Source organism: Pleurodeles waltl, chromosome 7 (genome assembly GCF_031143425.1).
Source record: "Pleurodeles waltl isolate 20211129_DDA chromosome 7, aPleWal1.hap1.20221129, whole genome shotgun sequence".
Classification (NCBI taxonomy): Eukaryota; Metazoa; Chordata; class Amphibia; order Caudata; family Salamandridae; genus Pleurodeles; species Pleurodeles waltl.
Window position 1 is genome coordinate 6,061,809 of NC_090446.1, and position 19,353 is coordinate 6,081,161.

The 19,353-nt window shown below is 50.6% G+C and overlaps 1 protein-coding gene across 3 annotated transcripts in view; it reads left to right on the top strand.

Moving 5' to 3' along the window:
* Positions 1 to 1,575: 1,575 nt before the first annotated feature.
* The window catches only part of LOC138303508 (oocyte zinc finger protein XlCOF6-like), a 163,208-nt gene continuing 145,430 nt past the window's right edge, over positions 1,576 to 19,353 (top strand). For all 3 annotated transcript variants that reach the window (XM_069242687.1, XM_069242688.1, XM_069242689.1), the window contains exons 1-2: positions 1,576 to 1,754; positions 9,746 to 9,872. In XM_069242687.1, coding sequence (XP_069098788.1) covers positions 1,590 to 1,754; positions 9,746 to 9,872 — 292 coding nt within the window. In that variant the 5' untranslated portion in view covers positions 1,576 to 1,589. The remainder of the gene's footprint in view (positions 1,755 to 9,745; positions 9,873 to 19,353) is intronic.

A 19,353-nucleotide genomic window follows, 5' to 3' on the forward strand; every position in this document is an offset into this window, starting at 1 on the left:
TTGTGGCCAAGCGCCAATCAGTTTATTTAATCCCCGTGATCATAAGGGGAAGAGAAAACAATAATACCTGTACAATATAACAATGCCTTAAATAAGGGAAAAAAGTACTCATCTGGCTGCGAAGCAGCAAAGAAAGAGGACACAAAATGGAGGCATCTATATTTATGTGGAATGCTTACATACTATTGGAGCATGTGATATGAGGTGCTGGGAACATGGGTAATGTAGTTTTTTACTTTACTTAATGTGATTGGCTTCTATACATTTGGTATTAAAGAAAGAGAAGCATAATCGGAGCCTCCGGTCCTGACACAGAATTAATGCCAAAGGTTGCACTTGTAAAGAAATGCACTTTATTGGATCTCTAAGAATCTTTATCACATTTTACGTGATGTTGGGTATTGAGTTTTACTAACATTTCCAGGTCTGGGCTCGTTCTGCGGCTCTTAAGGTAAGCCTCACCCTTGGCTCGGTTCTGGCTCATCTCTTTCTCTGCCTATGGCAAGGAGATGCCATCTTTGAACAGCTTAAGTGTGGTCAGTATCTGCACATCTGCGCATGCTCCAGGGGAGCCGCTCTTCCACGCATGCGCAGTACATGGTTACCGGTTATTCTGCGCATGCTTACTATCTGGAGCACTTCTCTTCCCTGGCTGATAAAGAGCCTTTCTCAGTGCTATGGGGAATGTTTTTTGTGCGCATACTCAGTACAGTAGAAAGTGTGTCTCGAGCTTCGACGCATGCCTAGTACGGTGGCGAGAATAAAACATTTCTGCGCATGCTCAGGATGTCGCAAGGTAGTGCCGTTCTTGTACACACGCTCAGGGCGGCGGAGGATGGGTCTATTGCGCACTCTCAGTTCGTCGGTTCGGGTACGCGCGCATACTCTGTTGTCCCGCGCGTTATTCCTCGTGCGCATGCTCAGCGCTTCTGTTCTGCGCGTCGGTTCTCGTATCACGTCCGTTGGTTCTCGTGCGCATGCTCAGTGCGTCTGTTGTTACCGTCTGTTGGTTCTCGTGCGCATGCTCAGTAGGTCTGTTGTTCCGCGCGTTGGTTCTCGTGCGCATGCTCAGTGCGTCTGTTCTTCTCGCCTGTTGTTTATCGTGCGCATGCTCAGTGCGTCTGTTGTTCCGCGCGTGGGTTCTCGTGCGCATGCTCAGTGTGTCAGTTGGTTCTTGTGCGCATGCTCAGTAGGTTTGTTGTTCCGCGCGTTGGTTCTCGTGCGCATGCTCAGTGCGTCTGTTCTTCTCGCCTGTTGTTTATCGTGCGCATGCTCAGTGCGTCTGTTGTTCCGCGCGTGGGTTCTCGTGCGCATGCTCAGTGTGTCAGTTGGTTCTTGTGCGCATGCTCAGTAGGTTTGTTGTTCCGCGCGTTGGTTCTCGTGCGCATGCTCAGTGCGTCTGTTCTTTCCACCTGTTGGTTCTCGTGCGCATGCTCAGTACGTCTGTTGTTCCGCGCGTTGGTTCTCGTGCGCATGCTCAGTGCGTCTGTTCTTCCCGTCTGTTGGTTCTCGTGCGCATGCTCAGTGCGTCTGTTGTCCCGCGCGTTGGTTCTCGTGCGCATGCTCAGTACGTCTGGTCTTCCGTGCGCATGCTCAGTCGCAGGGTCGCGTCCGTCCTGAGCCCGGGGCAGGCTCCGCCGCTGAAGGTCCCCTTCTGTCGGTCCCGGTGTCCTCCCGCGGGGCCTCTGACTGACCCACTCCGACCCGAGGACTGCAGCGGGGGCGGAGAGATGTCCGGCCCGGAGCCTGGCGGGGTGAGTGGGCGGGGACGGGGGCGCCCTCACCGGCCTGTGGCCGAGGCACAGAGGGAGTTTGTTTTACCGTTTGTATAGTTTGGAGTCCACCCAGGGGTATTGGAGCGGTTTACGTGAGCAGCAATTACTGTACCGAGGGTCACAGGCACCGGGGGGCTGAGTGATGTGGCCGGGATCTCAGTCATTAAGTATTGTGCCCAGGGTCTCAGTCTCTGAGTGATGTACGCAGGGTCTCAGTCCCTGAGTGATGTACGCAGGGTCTCAGTCGTTGTTCACCGGCATCGGGAGGCTGAGTGATGTGCCCAAGGTCTCAGTTGGTGAGTGATGTGCCCAGGGTCTCAGTCATTAAGTATTGTGCCCCGGGTCTCAGTCCCTGAGTGATGTGCCCAGGGTCTCAGTCCGTGAGTGATCTACCCAGGGTCTCAGTCGGTGAGTGATGTGATCGGGTCACAGTCTTTGTTCACAGGCACCGGGAGGTTGAGTGATGTACCTAGGGTCTCAGTCGGTGAGTGATGTGATCAGGGTCACAGTCGGTGAGTGATGTGCCCAGGGTCACAGTCAGTGAGTGGTGTGATCAGGGTCTTAGTTGGTGAGTGATGTGATCAGGGTCACAGTCGTTGTTCACAGGCACCAGGAGTCTGAGTGATGTGCCCAGGGTGTCAGTCGGTGAGTGATATTCCCAGGGTCTTAGTCGGTTAGTGATGTGGCCAGGGTCTCAGTCGGTGAGTGATGTGGCCAGGGTCTTAGTTGGTGAGTGATGTGGCCAGGGTCTTAGTTGGTGAGTGATGTGGCCAGGGTCTCAGTCGGTGAGTGATGTGGCCAGGGTCTCAGTCGGTGAGTGATGTGGCCAGTGTCTTAGTCGGTGAGTGATGTGCCCAGGGTCTCAGTCCGTGAGTGATGTACCCAGGGTCTCAGTCTGTGAGTGATGTGATCAGGTCACAGTCTTTGTTCACAGGCACCGGGAGGTTGAGTGGTGTGCCCAGGGTCCCAGTCGGTGAGTGATGTACCTAGGGTCTCAGTTGGTGAGTGATGTGATCAGGGTCACAGTCGATGAGTGATGTGCCCAGGGTCTCAGTCGTTGAGTGGTGTGCCCAGGGTCTCAGTCGTTGAGTGGTGTGCCCAGGGTCTCAGTCGTTGAGTGGTGTGCCCAGGGTCACAGTCGTTGTTCACTGGCATCGGGAGGCTGAGTGATGTGCCCAAGGTCTCAGTCGGTGAGTGATGTGCCCAAGGTCTCAGTCGGTGAGTGATGTGCCCAGGCTCTCAGTCGGTGAGTGATGTGCCCAGGCTCTCAGTCGGTGAGTGATGTGCCCAGGCTCTCAGTCCGTGAGTGATGTACCCAGGCTCTCAGTCCGTGAATGATGTACCCAGTGATGTACCCAGGGTCTCAGTCCGTGAGTGATGTACCCAGGGTCTCAATCTGTGAGTGATGTGATCAGGTCACAGTCTTTGTTCACAGGCACCGGGAGGTTGAGTGGTGTGCCCTGGGTCTCAGTTGGTGAGTGATGTGCTCAGGGTCACAATCAGTGAGTGAAGTGCCCAGGGTCACAGTCGTTGTTCACAGGTACCGGGAGGCTGAGTGATCAATCAGGGATTTGTAAAGCTCACTACTCACCCGTAAGGGTCTCAAGGCGCTGAGGAGGGGAGGGGGAGTAGGTGGGGGAGGAAGGTGCTGCTACTGCTCGAACAGCCAGGTCTTGAGAAGTTTCCTGAAGGTAAGGAGGTCTTCGGTCTGGTGCAGGTGGGTGGGAAGAGTGTTCCACGTTTTGGCGGTGAGGTGCGAGAATGCTCTACCGCCGGTTGTTCTGCGGATGCGTGGAACGGTTTCGAGGTCGGGGGCACTGAGATGCCGGGTCGGGGTGTAGAAGGAGAGTCGTTCCTTGAGGTATTCTTATCTGGTGTTGTGCAGGGCTTTGTGAGCGTGGGTGAGGTGTTTGAAGGTGATTCTCTTGTTGACTGGGAGCCAGTGCAGGTTTTTCAGGTGGTCCGTGATGTGGCCTCTTCTGGAGTTTGGCCTTGGTTCCTGCATAGAGGGCATTGCCGTAGTCCAGTTTGCTGCTTACGAGGGCTTGGGTGACTGTTCTTCTGGTTTCCGTGGAGATCCATTTGTAGATCTCTCAGAGCATGCGAAGGGTGTTGAAGGAAGCCCAGGGTCTCAGTCAGTAAGTGATGTGCCCAGGATCCCAGAATCGATTGAAGAGAGATCAATTATCCTCACGGGAAGGATGGCACGCTCCAACGTCCTAGATGTGCCTGAGATCTGCAAACACTCTCTGTCCCGGTCCATCTGGTTTCGCCCGCTTATCCTTTGAACAAACAAGAGAGGAAAAGTCTAGAACATCCCTCTCACTGCAGAAGTTGATACAAAAAATGCTTATTGGTTTGGCCAGCTTTAGAAATAACACGTCAGGACTTGGCCAGAATCCCAAGTTGCCAATTCAAAACAAGACCGTCCCTGCCGTCTGAGTACATTCTTATCAGCCTAAGCCCTTGGTGGGAAAGAACACAAAGGAAAAAAAACATGAGCACAGTAAAACTACTTGCAGTTTTTAACGTGGCAGTGGCTAATGCTAAAATAAAGTCAATAGGCAAAATGAAGCTGGTGGTCACTAATGTGACTGTGTAGTGCTAGGCTAAGTGCAACATGGAGTCTGTGGTCAAAACTCGCATATCATTACAGGTACCCAGGGCATTGGGGCACTAGGGGTTTCCTATGGGCTGAGGCATGTATTGTGCCACCCATGGGAGCCCATGCAAATTGTGTCTGCGTTCCTGCTATTGCAGATTGCGTGAAAAGGTGCTTCCGCCCTTTCACTACAGGTCGTTGCACCAGGGCACTGTAAGTCACCCCCTATGGTAAGCTGTCCTAGCCCAGAGGTCAATGTGCAGGTATGTGTGTGTGTGAGGGCACCCCTGCATTAGCAGAGGTGCCCCTACAATCTCCAGCTCCATTACTCTGGATTTTGTAAGTGCAAGAAAGCCATTTTACCTGTGTACCGGACACAGGTCACTACCTATGTCCAGCTACATAATGGTAACTCCGAACCTGGGCATGTTTGGTATCACACATGTCGAAATCATACCCCAGTACTGTAGCCAGTATTGGTTGTATGATTCCATGCACTCTGGGGGGCCCCCTAGAGGTCCCCCAGCATTGCTCGTACCAAACTTATGGAGTTCTCTGGGCAGCCCGTGCTGCTGTGACCCCATAGACAGGTTTTTGTCCTCCTGCTGCTTGACCAGCTCAGGCAGAGGAAGGCAGGGATTTCCTGTGGGAGAGGGAGGTAACACGCTGTCCCTTAGAAATAGGTGTTACATGGCTTGTGAGCTGTAGCATTCCCAAGCCACCGGAATGCTTTGAAGGGCACATTTCGTTTCCTCCGTGCATAAACCGGTTTGCACCAGTCCAGGGACCCCCAGTCCCTGCAGTGGCACGAAACTGGAGAGAGGAAAGGGGAGTGACCACTCCCCTGTCCATCTCCACCCCACGGGTGGTGCCCAGAGCTCCTTCAGGGGCTACTTAATTCTGCCATCTTGAATCCAAGGTGGGCAGAGGCCTCTGGGAGCATCTGAGTGGCCAGGTCAGGCAGGACAAGCATAAAACTAAAGAGTCTTCTTCATGCCCACAAAACCCTTCTGTGGATGGGAATAAATTATCTTCCTCTAACTTTAAGAAACCTTGGTGTTACATCTGTAAGAACAAAGGCCACAGGGCAGGTGACAACACCTGCCTAAGAAAGGCACCAAGGCCCCTAGCACTTCTATTAACACTCCTGCCTCTAGTGCCCCTAGCAATAGCAGTGATAGTGGTGACACTAATAGTAGTAGTCAGTCCAAAAGTGTAGCTAGGTCCACCTTGGGGACTGTAGTGGACTTTGGGCTAGCCAGGGAGAGCACTGAGGCTGTGTTGGTCTCTGATGGGGGCATGGACTTTGCCACCCTAGCTGCCTGTCCTGTTAATAGGATAAGTACAGAAAGCATCCCAGTGGTGTTGAGGCTGATGCCTCCAGAGACACAGGTGCCAATGTCACTATGGGGACATAAAAACTGGTGTCACCCGAGCAACACCTACTTGGTCATACGCACCAAGTGACTGATGCTTACAGTAACACTTTGTGCCACCCCATGGCAGTTATTAACTTCAGCTGCGGGGGAGGGAGAGGTTAGTGGCCCTAAAAGGGTTGTAGTGTCCTCTGATCCTCCTGTAGAATGTCTGCTAGGTAATGGCTTGGAGACTTCAGCTTGGGCTGAAGTAGAGTTGTAGGCCTATGCAGCAGTGCTGGGCAGCCCTTGGCATATCTTTGCCCTTAACAGAGCACAGGCCAAAGAGAACAGGAAGCCCAGGAGTCTGGAACAATGGCCCAGGAGGCTCCTCAAAAGAAGAGCAAACAGGATAAAAAGTTACCCCTTGCTCCAGCTTCCAGTGATGATTCTACTCCTGAGGAAGAGGAATCTACTCCTTGGGTGAAACCTACACCAGAGGAGCTCCAAGCTGGCACAGCTGAGCTCCTGTGTGCAGGGGGGCCCACCAGGGAGGAGCTCAGTACGGAACAGAAAACCTGTCTCACACTGGAAATCTTAAAGTAGCAAGCTGCAGCACAAGAGGCAGGGGATGTCAGTGGCACCCAGAAAGTGTACTGGGATAACAGCCTCTTTTACTCAGAAGCAAGGGACCCTAAACCTGGTGCCACCAGGAGATGGTCATCCCTCTGAGGTTCAGGGAGTTTCTGTTAACTCTGGCACATGACATTTCCCTTGAAGGTCACTTGGGGCAAAGCAAGACTGTGGTGTAACTTATAAGTTTACCACCCGTTACCATCCACAAACAATGGGTTAGTTGAAAGGGTTAACAAAACACTCAAAGGCATGATCATGGGACTCTCAGAAACTCAAAGGGAGGTGGGATATCCTTTTACCATGCCTCATCTTTGCCTATGGAGAGGTTCCTCTAAAGGGAATGGGCCATAGCCACTTTTTAACTTTCTTTTGGACACCCTGTTAGGGGTCCCCTTGCTCTTGTGAAAGAAGGCTGGGCGCAACCTCTCAAGCCTCCAAAACAGGACATTGTGGACTATGTATTAGGCCTTAGATCCAGGATGGCTGAATACATGAAGAGGGATTCCAAAAATCTTCAGGCCAGCCAAGAATTGCAAAATCAGTGACATCAGAAGGCTGTGCTGACTGTGTATCAGCCAGGACAAAAGTTGTGGGCCCTGAAGCCTGTGGCTCCCAGGGCACTCCAAGACAAATGGAGTGGTCCACACACCAGTGTGGAGAGAAAGGGTGAGGTCACCTATGTGGTTGACCTAGGCACTCCTAGAAGCCCCCACAGGGTGCTTCATGTGAACTGCCTGAAGCCCCATTATGTTCGAGCTAAGATGACCTTGCTCATGGCAACTGATGAAGGACTGTAAGAAGAGGGACCCTCTCCCTGACCTCTTCTCCCACAGTACAGTGGATGACTCAATAGAATGGATTGTACTTGCAGACTGCCCCTCTGAGTCACAAAAAAATGATTGCAGAAATCTCCTAGGCCAGTTTCCTGAACTGTTCTCTCACCCCTGGTCAAACTGCATTGTGTGAACACACCATTGACAGGTGTTAGGCTGCTTGTCAAAAGTAACATTTACAGGCAGTCAGATCATGACAGAAAGTGCATCAACACTGAGGTGCAAAAGATGCTAGACCTGGGAGTTATTGAGTCGTCAGTCAGCCCTTGGGCTAATCATGTAGCCCTTGTCCCAAAACCTCACTCTCAGAATGGTAAAAGAGACTGTAACTAAAACAAATGTTCATCCTATCCATAGGGTAGATGAGCTAATAGATACACTGGCTTCTGCCAAGTATCTGAGCACCTTTGACCTGACTGCTGGCCACTGGCAGATGAAGTAGTTAGAGGATGCCAAACCAAAAACAGCATTCTCCACTGCTAGTGGGCACTATCACTTTACAGTGATGCCCTTTGGAATGAAGAATGCCCCTGCAACATTCCAAAGGCTGGTGAATAAAGTTCTCCCAAGGCCTAGAAAGATTCAGTGCAGCTTATCTTGACGCTATAGCTGTCTTTAGCTCAACCTGGGATGATCACCTGGTCCACCTTGGGAGTTTACTGGAGGCCCTGCAAAAGGCAGGTCTCACTATCAAGGCCTAAATGTGCCAAATAAAGCAGGGAAAGGTGGTTTATCTGGGCCACCTGGTAGGTGGAGGTCACATTCAACCACTACAGGGCAAAATCCAGACCATTCTGGATTGGAATTCCCCTACCTCTCAGATCCAAGTCAGAGCCTTCCTAGGCCTGACAGGGTACTATAGAAGGTACATTAAAAACTAGGGATCCACTGTAGCCCCTTTAAATGACCTCACATCCAAAACGATGCCCAAGAAAGTTTTATGGACAGCTAGAGGCCAAAAAGCTTTTGATGACCTCAAACAGGCCATGTGCTCTGCTCCTATACTAAGAAGCCCTGATTACTTCAAGCAATTTATTGTGCAGACAGATGCTTCTAAGGTAGGATAGGGGCAGTACTGTCTCAACTGAATTAAGAGAGCCAGGACCAACCTGTAGCTTTCATTAGCAGAAGGGTGACCCCCAGGAAAAAGCCATAGAGAGGGAGGCCTTTGCCCTTTGGTCTGGGCCTTGAAGAAGCTGAGACCATACTTGTTTGGCACCCACTTCCTTGTTCAAACAGACCACAAGCCCCTCCTATGGTTGAAGAAGATGAAAGTTGAAAATCCCAAACATTTGATGAGGTCCATACCCCTAAAGGGAATGGACTATACAGTGGAACATAGACCTGGGAGTAGCCACTCCAATGTAACACCCTCTCACTTGGAAATAGGTATTACATAGCTCGGGACGGGTAGCCTCCCCAAAGCACCGGTATGCTTTGAAGGGCACATTGGTGTCCTCCTTGCATAAACCGGTTTGCACCAGTCCAGGGACCCCCGCTCCCTGCTCTGGTATGAAACTGGACAAAGGAAAGGGGAGTGACCACTCCCTATCCATCACCACCCAAGGGGTGGTGCACAGAGCTCCTCCAGGTGGCCACTTGATTCTGCCATCTTGAATCCAAGGCTAGCAGAGGCCTGGAAGCACCTGAGTGGCCAGGTCAGGTAGGTGACGTCACAGCCCCCTTCTGATATGTGGTTACCCTGATAGGTGACCAATCCCCCCTTCCTGCGCTATTAGGGTCTCCCTCTCATCTTCAGATTCGATGTGCAAGATTCCAGCAGGGCTCTTCTGCATCATTTACTTCATCTTCCGGCCACTGGGACTGCAACTGGATGCTCCAAGAACCGACAATCTGCAACTTCAGCGACGACTCCACTCTGTAAAATTGTTTCCCCTGCTCCTTCCAGCAGCTGCAACATTTCCCTGGCTGTGCATCCTCTGTGGGTGGGGCACCTTCAGCCTGCACAAAAAGTAAGAAGGAATCTCCCTTGGAGTGAAGGAGTCACCCCCTTGCATCTGCAGGCACCAGCTGCAATGACGTCTCCTCTGGAACTGCGTTGATCCTGCATCAAAGGTGCTGGTCTGGAGTGGTCCCCTTTGCTCTTTTATTTTGATTTTTATACGTATTTGAGTAATCAAGGTGAACTGTGATTTCCATGATTCTGTTATATATTGTATTTTTGCTTCACTGTTCTCAAAAAAGTATATTTTACACTAATTGCAATTAAACTTCCCTTATCTTAGCTGCCTGTCTATTAAGGGAGAGTGTCTTAAGCTGTTGGTTTGTGGTTACCTGCAAACGACCCACTTCGGCAAAGTCAAACTTATTTGTGTGTTTAGGCAATGTAGAAAATTCAAGCTATGATGGATTTTTAATAGTGTTTACAATTTTTCTTTCGTCAGATCAAATGTGGCTAACCCAGAAGGTAATGGGAAGTATATGTCCAACTTTCCAAAATGTCTTCGTTGTGTATTTTCTCTCTCTGCAGTGCAGCTTATGAACATGCCATTAATCAATATTATTTACAACCTGTTCTTCCAGGCTCCAGTTACGTTCCAGGATTTTGCTGCTGGTTTCTCTGTTGAGGAGTGGACGCTTTTACACACGTGGCAGAATGAGCTGTACAGAAACCTAATGAAGGAAATACAGCAGGCCTTCACCTTGCTGGGTTAAGTGACACTGATTTTCATTCTTAAAACTTGCTTTATATGTAAAATCCACTTCCTGTTTCCATGTTTTTGGTGCTCGGATTTAGTTTTGATTTGTGTCTTTAAACTCTAATGAATTCTGTTACTGGATCACTCTCAAGAGGCAGCTTACTGTTATGCAGGTGAAACCTTGCAGACCTACAAAAAGTGAAGCAAAATAAGACAGGGCCCTTGTGGAAATCCATGCATCTAGACTCACTTGTTTGCATTGGTGAGTAGTGACAATCTAAGACCAGTGCACCAAGCTGGAATACTTGCATCCTTGAGTTTGTTTTCTTACAGTTCTGCTTAGTTACCGGTGCATCACAAAGTTGCAACCAGTGTCTACGGCGCCGGGACAATTGTTTGGGGTCAAGGGCAACAAGTTTTTATGTTTACTTTGTCCTTGGGACAAGTAGGCCCAACCCCCTGCAGCACAAACCCTTTGGCTGCCTGTTTACAGAGAGTTAAACTCTCTGCAGTTGAGGTAATGTGTTTCCAAAAGATAATGCTGTTCGAACTTGTATTTATGGTTCATTATTTGAAAGCCTTCATTATTAGGGTGCGTGCTGTAAATAAATGTTTTAAGGTCACACTTCACTACTGACGTTGGTTCCAGTACAAAAAAAAAAACATGTACACACATGTTTGAAAAGGTTAGGCTAAGAGGCTAAGTATAATGCTCCCAGAATGCTCTCTGATTATATGCAAATGAAGTGTCATTTAGTAAAATGTGTTGATGCATGCTAGTAGTTCCCAAAAATATTTCTAATGGAAAATCAGTGTAACCATTTTCAACACGATTATGGGAAGCATGAAAATAAACAAACACTGACAAAGCCAACTGATCTGACATATTTTTATAAGTCTTTTAGTTTCATCAATGCGTGTCTTGTTTTGACATTGGCTTTTGTAACACTTTATTGTTGTGGGAGCTACCAGGCCCTCAACATTGTAACAAACATTGGCAAAACCCCCCCAAAAAGTTTTTGAACTCTTAAAGCACACGTTGCCACCAGCGGCATAACAAAGGCCCCGCAGCCGCCCTCCAGGGGGCCCCGTCAGCACAGCACCTGCCCTGAGTGAGTCTGGAGAGGGGGCTCCTCCATGTTCTTTGCAAAGGGGCACCCTTCAGTTTCGTTACGTCACTGATTGCCACTGTAGTTCCTGACACTGAACAAAACTACTTTGTGTGGCAATATGCTCCTTGTGGAAGAGCAGAATGCGATCACTCACAGTAAAGCCAGCCGAAAGAGAGAGAAATAGAAGTTTAATAAAAACAAAATGTCTTTGTTAACACCAGACCTAATTAGGGACCAAGACCCACATGTAGGTAGCTTTTTGCATGTCGCAAACAGCGACTTTCGCTGTTTGCGACGTAAAAAAAAGCACATTGCGATGCACAAACCCAGTTTTGCAATTCAGTAACCTGGTTACCGAATCACAAAACGGGTTTGCGACTCGCAATTAGTAAGGGGTGTTCCCTTCCTAATTGCAACTCACAGTGCAATGTAGGATTGTTTTGTGACCGCGAACGCGGGCGCAAACCAATCGCAGTTTGCACCCATTTCAAATGGGTGCTAACACTTTCGCAAAAGGGAAGGGATCCCCATGGGACCCCTTTCCCATTGTGAATGTCACTGTAAACATTTTTTCAGAGCAAGCAGTGGTCCTGTGGACCACTGCCTGCTCTGAAAAAATGAAACGAAAACGTTTCATCTTTCGTTTTTGTTATGCATCTCGTTTTCCTTTAAGGAAAACGGGCTGCATTACAAAAAAAAACTGCTTTATTGAAAAGCAGTCACAGACATGGTGGTCTGCTGTCTCCAGCAGGCCACCATTCGTGAGGGGGTCGCACATTGCGACCCACCTCATGATTATTCATGCTGTGGGCATTTGCGAAGCCCTTGCGAATCACAGATGGTGTCAAGGACACCATCCTACATTCGGATTTGCGACTCGCAATTTGCAGGTCACAAATCTGAACCTACCTACTTGTGGCCCCAAATTCTTAAAGAAAGTCACAAAAGTGCACCCATGGTATATGTCGTACCCCTATAAAATATTTGTGAACTGTATTTTAGCGTGGGTAAATACGATGTGTAGATTTGCTCATGTGAAAATCTATTGAGCATTTGCAAGTTCATTTTCCCTCCAGCCACTTTCTTCCCAACCCTGGAAGAAGTTCTAATTCTGCCATTGTCAGGAGTAAATGTCCAACCTTTCTTATTATGGGAAAATATTAGAGAGAAGCTGGTAAAAATCTTTAAAACATGCAGGTTAGTAGGTTTGCAGACTCAAAGGCATTCCAGCCCTGGAACTATTGCTTACTGCTTCCTCCAGCCCCAGTATGCAGATCTGCAGAAAGGTGGCAAAATAAGGAAATGGCTACAGTAGGGATTGAAACTCCAAGATTTCAAGCCCTACTATGGTAGTAGCCCTGGCATAATCAGAGAGGCTATTGCTGCCATAATTTGTCGCCACACTACATGGCACCAAAGGGACAAGTAGATCTTTTTACAGGACAAGTAGATTTGAGAAGCAACCTGTCCCCTGGACAAGTAGATATTTTAATAAATTCCACACCCCTGAGCCATATCAGGATGTTGGTCTTGTGGCCTGGAGATCATGTTGGTCTTAGAGTAGGGGATGCTACAGCTGATGGGGATGCTCCCTCCATAACTTATCTGCATCCTTTAGCCATCTGATCCATGGATTTTTGGCCCAGTCTTAGTCTGCCTGCTGAGGTCTTGCTGTGGACCCAGTGTAGCACCCTGCCTGGAAGAATCCTTGCTGTGAATAACGCTATGTTCTCAAAATGTACTATGGTTTGATAGTGTTGTGATTCCAATTTAACCAGTTGGCAGATAGCTCCTTCCTTGGTTAGTACTCGCGAAATAAACCCCTTTTGTTTCAACCTGCTCCATTTCATTGGTGATGAGCAGTTACCTAAGGATTAAAGGCCTCGTAGATTGACAGAACGATCTGTGGAAAGGCCCGCAACCATTTTGGAGGAATAAGGTTTGTGTGGGACTGCTCCTTTAACTGAAGAAATATATGTTGTAGGTGAGGGACAAAGGTACTCAGGCGCCTACAATATTTAGAGATTTCTTGTGTAATGCTTTCTAAAAGTAAGTCCGCGACATAGGCACAAGCTGACCAGTGGGGTAAGGACCTCATAAAGCGTCTGTGGATCACGTAGTTGAAGAGGTGTGGCCTTACTTGCCACTGCTGGGATTGCACCCCCACTTGGTGACTACTAGTATGTGTCATCGTATGCATGTGCGCTGCCTTTAGATCTGAATGGGGCAAAAGACAACATAGTTCCCATTATTATAGATACTGTTAGAAATGGGGTCTCTACCTGGCAGTCGGTTTGCACCCTGTTCAAGTAGGGACCCTCACTATAGTCAGGATAAGGGAGCTACCCGCTCAGATAACCCCTGCTCACCCCCTTGGTAGCTTGGCATGAGCAGTCAGCATTTGACATAACACACAGTAACACAGTGAAAACACTACAGAAGGGCACCACCTCAGTTTTAGAAAAATATCCAATATTTATCTATTTAAAACAAGACCAAATACGATAAAAGTCCAACATAAAGTAATAAAAATATGAATTCTGCAAGGTTTACTCAGTAAATAAAGTTCCTTGAAGTCAGTAGCCCCACCTAGGTCTATCACGGCGTTGTGATCAACAAAACCAACAGTTCAAGCCGGCCCCAGTGTCGCCGGCCAGCTATGGTGTTGGGAAGACCAGCGAACAGTGGATTTGTAGGGCATCGTGATCCTTGAAGTGAGCTCCGGAGAGTGACGTCGCAGTGTCGGTTCCATAGTCAGTGCAGGGGTCGTCGGGCCCTTGAAGTCACACGCATTGCAAATAGAACTGTGGGCTGATGAAGTCAGGAGCGGTGGTCTTGATGGCGTCGGGGCTGCGATGTGAAGCAGGATGATGCGACGTGCGGTGCCCACAGGTCACGGTGCAGGTAGCGGCTCAGTGATGGCGTCCAATGGCGTCAGTGAGACTAGGGCTGCAGCGTGAAGCATGGCGGGGCAATATGCGGTGTCCACAGGTCACAGTGCAGGCATCACGGTGCAGTCGTCGTTGCGGAAGCGCTGTCGTTGGTAGGCCCAAGCCAGCGGTGCAGGATGGGATGGTGCTTTGTGACCCTCGTAAGCGATGTCCATAGGCCACGGTGCAGGCAGGGATGCCTGGTGACGACACTGGAGTTGATGGTGCTGGCATCGGTAGACCGGTGCTGCAGTGCGGGACGGTGCTTTGCGCTCCTCAGAAGCGGTGTCCACAGGCCACGGTGGAGGCAGGGATGCCTGGTGACGACTCTGGAGTCGATGATGCTGGCATCGGTAGACCGGGGCTGCAGTGCGGGACGGTGCTTCGTGCTCCACAGAATCGGTGTCCACAGGCCACTGTGCAGGCAGCAGTGCTGGTGTCAGCAGGAGCGTCGTCGTCTGGGAGGCCCGGGCTGCGGTGTGAGCAGGCGGTGTCGGAGTGCGGGGCCCACAGGTCGCGGTGCGACAAGCGGCTCAGTGAAGTCGTCTTCTGACGGTGTCAGTGAGACCAGGGTCGCGGTGCGAAGCGGGGCAATGTGACTCTGTGCAGCGTCAGCGGGTCACGGTGCGGCCAGCAGCTTCGTTAGCGGCGTCGCAGAGGCTTCTCCACTTGAGCAGCTAAACACACACAGTTCCCAGTGCTGCAGGTCAAGGAAACTGAAGTCTTTGGTGTCCCTGAGACTTCCAACAGGAGGCAAGCTCTACTCCAAGCCCTTGGAGAACTCTCTCAAGCAGGACACACAGCAAAGTTCACCCTTTGCACTCCTTAGTATATTAGTACCGGAATACAGTGCACAGTCAGTTTCCATTGAAATGTCAGTTTTTAAATGCCAGTGAAATAAGCCGCATTAAGCCTTCTGTTTATAACCTGTAGGACAGTGGGTTGTTTGATGGAGAAGCACGGTACTCAAAGACCACGTGACGCCTGTTGAAGGCTGTGACTTGAGAGAGAAAGTATGTAAAACAAGAATATGCAAATGTGTTAGGTTTCACCTTGTCTAATCTTATCCCCAGAGGTCGAGGAGTGAGGGGTGAAGACATCTGTATCTGATAGAGACTTCTAGTTGTAGCTTCCTTACCTTAGAATTCCCTGGCGTCCGCTTCGAATCCGGAGTTTTTTCTGAGCAGTACCCTGCGCGCACGCCGTCTGGCGTCGTCATTCGGATCCGCGTGCGTCGACCAGCTCCGCGTGCGTCATCAGTGTCGTTGGAGACGTCTATGACGTCATGGTTGTCTATAGAGACGCCGTCTCAGCGTGCGTACGTCAGTTCTTTTCCTTCCGTGCCGGTTAAGCGCAGTTTTGGAAAGAGCTACCCTGCTTCGACGGTTTCTCAACGCTTTTTTGACTGTTTGGAGTTATGTCTTCAAGAAAGACAGGATTCAAGCCGTGTGGTGCGTGTCATCGCACCATGTCGGTGACGGATCCGCACCGAGTTTGTCTTTGGTGCCTAGAGAAGGACCACGATTCCACCTCGTGCTCCGACTGTCGGCCATGGCGCCGAAGGCCTTGAGGGAGAGATCCCTTAAGCTTCTTGCGGCCCGACGTTCGTCTTCGGTCGGTGCGACTCAGCGGAGGTCACGGTCCCGCAGTAGGAGGAGGTCGCGGCACCGCTCCCGGAGCCCCAAGTCCTCTTCCTCGCATTTGAGGTCTTTCGAAGGTAAGAGGCACAAGAAGAAGAAGAAGTCCAAGCGGACTTCGTCTTCGCCACGCCCATTGGCCGACGAGGCATCTAGGGAATGTCGACGTTCCGAGCACGGTTCTGCGGAGCCGTTGCCAGGGTCGACTCTGCGTCTTCCCCCCCTTTCCGGGGACCGGATCGACCCCCGCTCAGATAAAAGAATTCTACGAGGCCATGCGTCTCGTTTTTGAGCGGGCTGCACCCTCGGGTGGGTCTTCGGGCCCCGCGGGGGACAGCAGGGGCCCCTTCAGATTTGACACTGGCGGCTCCGGCCTCGGCGCCGTTGGGGACCCCAGGATCCGATACCGGATCCGGACCGGCGCAGGTCTCTCACAGTCGGCCTCCTTTGGCGCTGGGTCCGACGTCGACGATTCCACCGCCGGCACCCACCGGTGGCAGCCACATCCTTATTACGGATGATCCGGAGCTGGAGCGACGTCGACTCCGACTTCGACGGAGCCAATTTGGCCCAGATCATTGTCTGAGCATTATTTGGAACAGCCAGACGCAGGAGAGGAATGGGAGGGGTCTGAGGACCCTTTAGAATCTGGATTGCAACAGGACTGGTATGAGGATCTAGGGGAGGCCAGAGGATCTAGGGGAGGCAAGTGGACTGGACACGTCTCCAGGTACTGGTATGCTCTCTCCTCCTAATGTGGCTACGGAGGAGGGTGCATCTTTCGCTATGGTGGTGCGTAGGGCAGCTGAGGTCTTGGACCTAGATTTGCCTTCAGTGCCAGTCAGGACGAATATCCTGACAGAAGTGCTTCAGCTGGGGGTGTCAACACCGGAGCGGTTGTTGCCCTTCAATGAGGCTCTTACAGACGTCCTTCTGGGTACGTGGTCCAAACCCAGCACAGGGGCTCCTTTTGAATAGCACGGTGGGCCGCCATAGACCTGCTCCCAGTGACCCTAGTTTCCTGACTCAACACCCCACTCCCGAGAGCTTGGTTGTAGGAAGTTGGCTCTGTATGTACTATTTCAAAGTAAGAAATAGCATGCACAGAGTCCAAGGGTTCCCCTTAGAGGTAAGATAGTGGCAAAAAGAGATAATTCTAATGCTCTATTTTGTGGTAGTGTGGTCGAGCAGTAGGCTTATCAGAGGGTAGTGTTTGCATTTGTTGTACACACACAGGCAATAAATGGGGAACACACACTCAAAGACAATTCCAGGCCAATAGGTTTTTATTATATAGATAAATATCTTTTCTTAGTTTATTTTAAGAACCACAGATTCAAGATTTACAAACAATACTTCAAATGAAAGGTATGTCACTTAGGAACTTTGAATTAGCAAAATCGCATAAACTGTTTACACAAAAATGGCAATAAGCTATTTTAAATCTGGACACAGTGCAATTTTCAACAGTTCCTGGGGGAGGTAAGTGTTTGTTAGTTTTGCAGGTAAGTAAACCACCTACGGGGTTCAAAGTTGGGTCCAAGGTAGCCGACCATTGGGGGTTCAGGGCAACCCCAAAGTTACCACACCAGCAGCTCAGGGCTGGTCAGGTGCAGAGGTCAAAGTCGTGCCCAAAACGTATAGGCTTCAATGGAGAAGGCGGTGCCCCGGTTCCAGTCTGCCAGCAGGTAAGTACCCGCGTCTTCGGAGGGCAGACCAGGGGGATTTTGTAGGGCACCGGGGGAGACACAAGTCCACACAGAAAGTGCACCCTCAGCGGCACGGGGGCGGCCGGGTGCAGTGTGCAAACAAGCGTCGGGTTCGCAATAGAAATCAATGGGAGACCAAGGGTTCTCTTCAGCGAGGCAGGCAAGAGGGGGGGCTCCTCGGGGTAGCCACCACCTGGGCAAGGGAGAGGGCCGCCTGGGGGTCGCTCCTGCACTGGAGGTCTGATCCTTCAGGTGCTGGGGGCTGCGGGTGCAGTGTCCTTACCAGGCGTCGGGTCTTTGAAGCAGACAGTTGCGGTCAGGGGGAGCCTCTGGATTCCCTCTGCAGGCGTCGCTTTGGGGCCTCAGGGGGGTCAACTCTGGCTACTCACGGGCTCACAGTCGCCGGGGAGTCCTCCATGTAGTGTTTGTTCTCCACAAGTCGAGCCGGGGGCGTCGGGTGCAGAGTGCAAAGTCTCACGCTTCCGGTGGGAAACGTGTGTTCTTTCAAAGTTGCTTCTTTGTTGCAAAGATGCTTCTTTCTTGGAGCAGAGCCGCTGTCCTCTGGAGTTCTTGGTCCTTTTAGATGCAGGGTAGTCCTCTGAGGCTTCAGAGGTTGCTGGACCCTGTGGAACACGTCGCTGGAGCAGTTCTTTTGAAGTGGGGAGACAGGCCGGTAGAGCTGGGGCCAAAGCAGTTGGTGTCTCCGTCTTCTCTGCAGGTTTTTCAGCTCAGCAGTCCTTCTTCGTCTTAGGTTGCAGGAATCTATCTTGCTGGTTTCTGGAAGCCCCTAAATACTCGATTTAGGAGTGTGTTTAGGTCTGGGAGGTTAGTAGCCAATGGCTACTAGCCCTGAGGGTGGCTACACCCTCTTTGTGCCTCCTCCCGGCAGGATTTATAAAAGTCAGAGTCACCTCAGCTCAGGACACCTTAGGGGCTGTCCTGACTGGCCAGTGACTCCTCCTTGTTTTTCTCATTATCTCCTCCGGCCTTGCCGCCAAAAGTGGAGCCGTGGCTGGAGGGGGCGGGCAACTCGACTAGCTGGGGTGCCCTGGGGTGCTGTAACAAAGGGGGTGAGCCTTTGAGGCTCACCGCCAGGTGTTACAGTGCCTGCAGGGGGAGGTGAGAAGCACCTCCACCCAGTACAGGCTTTGTTACTAGCCACAGAGTGACAAAGGCACTCTCCCCATGTGGCCAGCAACATGTCTGGTGTGTGGCAGGCTGCTAAAACTAGTCAGCCCACACTGGAAGTCAATAAGATTTCAGGGGGCATCTCTAAGATGCCCACTGGGGTGTATTTTACAATAAAATGTACACTGGCATCAGTGTGCATTTATTGTGCTGAGAAGTTTGATACCAAACTTCCCAGTTTTCAGTGTAGCCATTATGGTGCTGTGGAGTTCGTGCATGACAGACTCCCAGACCATATACTCTTATGGCTACCCTGCACTTACAATGTCTAACGTTTTGCTTAGACACTGTGGGGGCATAGTGCTCATGCACTTACACCCTCACCTATGGTATAGTGCACCCTGCCTTAGGGCTGTAAGGCCTGCTAGAAGGGTGACTTATCTATACCTATAGGCAGTGTGAGGTTGGCATGGCACCCTGAGAGGAGTGCCATGTCAACTTAGTCATTTTATCCCCACTAACACACACAAGCTGGCAAGCAGTATGTCTGTGCTGAGTGAGGGGTCCCCAGGGTGGCATAAGATATGCTGCAGCCCTTAGAGACCTTCCCTGGCATCAGGGCCCTTGGTACCAGGAGTACCAGTTACAAGGGACTTACCTGGATGCCAGGGCATGCCAATTGTGGAAACAAAAGTACAGGTTAGGGAAAGAACACTGGTGCTTGGGCCTGGTTAGCAGGCCTCAGCACACTTTCAAATCATAACTTGGCATCAGCAAAGGCAAAAAGTCAGGGGGTAACTATGCCAAGGAGGCATTTCCTTACATTGGTTGTCCAAGCCTCTACTTCCCGTGGTGCCTTCCCTTCCACTCCCCGGGATAGTGAATCCAAGAGGCTGGATCAGCTTGGGAAGAAGATGTTTTCTTCCACCAGTCTGGCATTGAGGTCCGTAAACACCTCTTGCCTATTGGGCCGTTA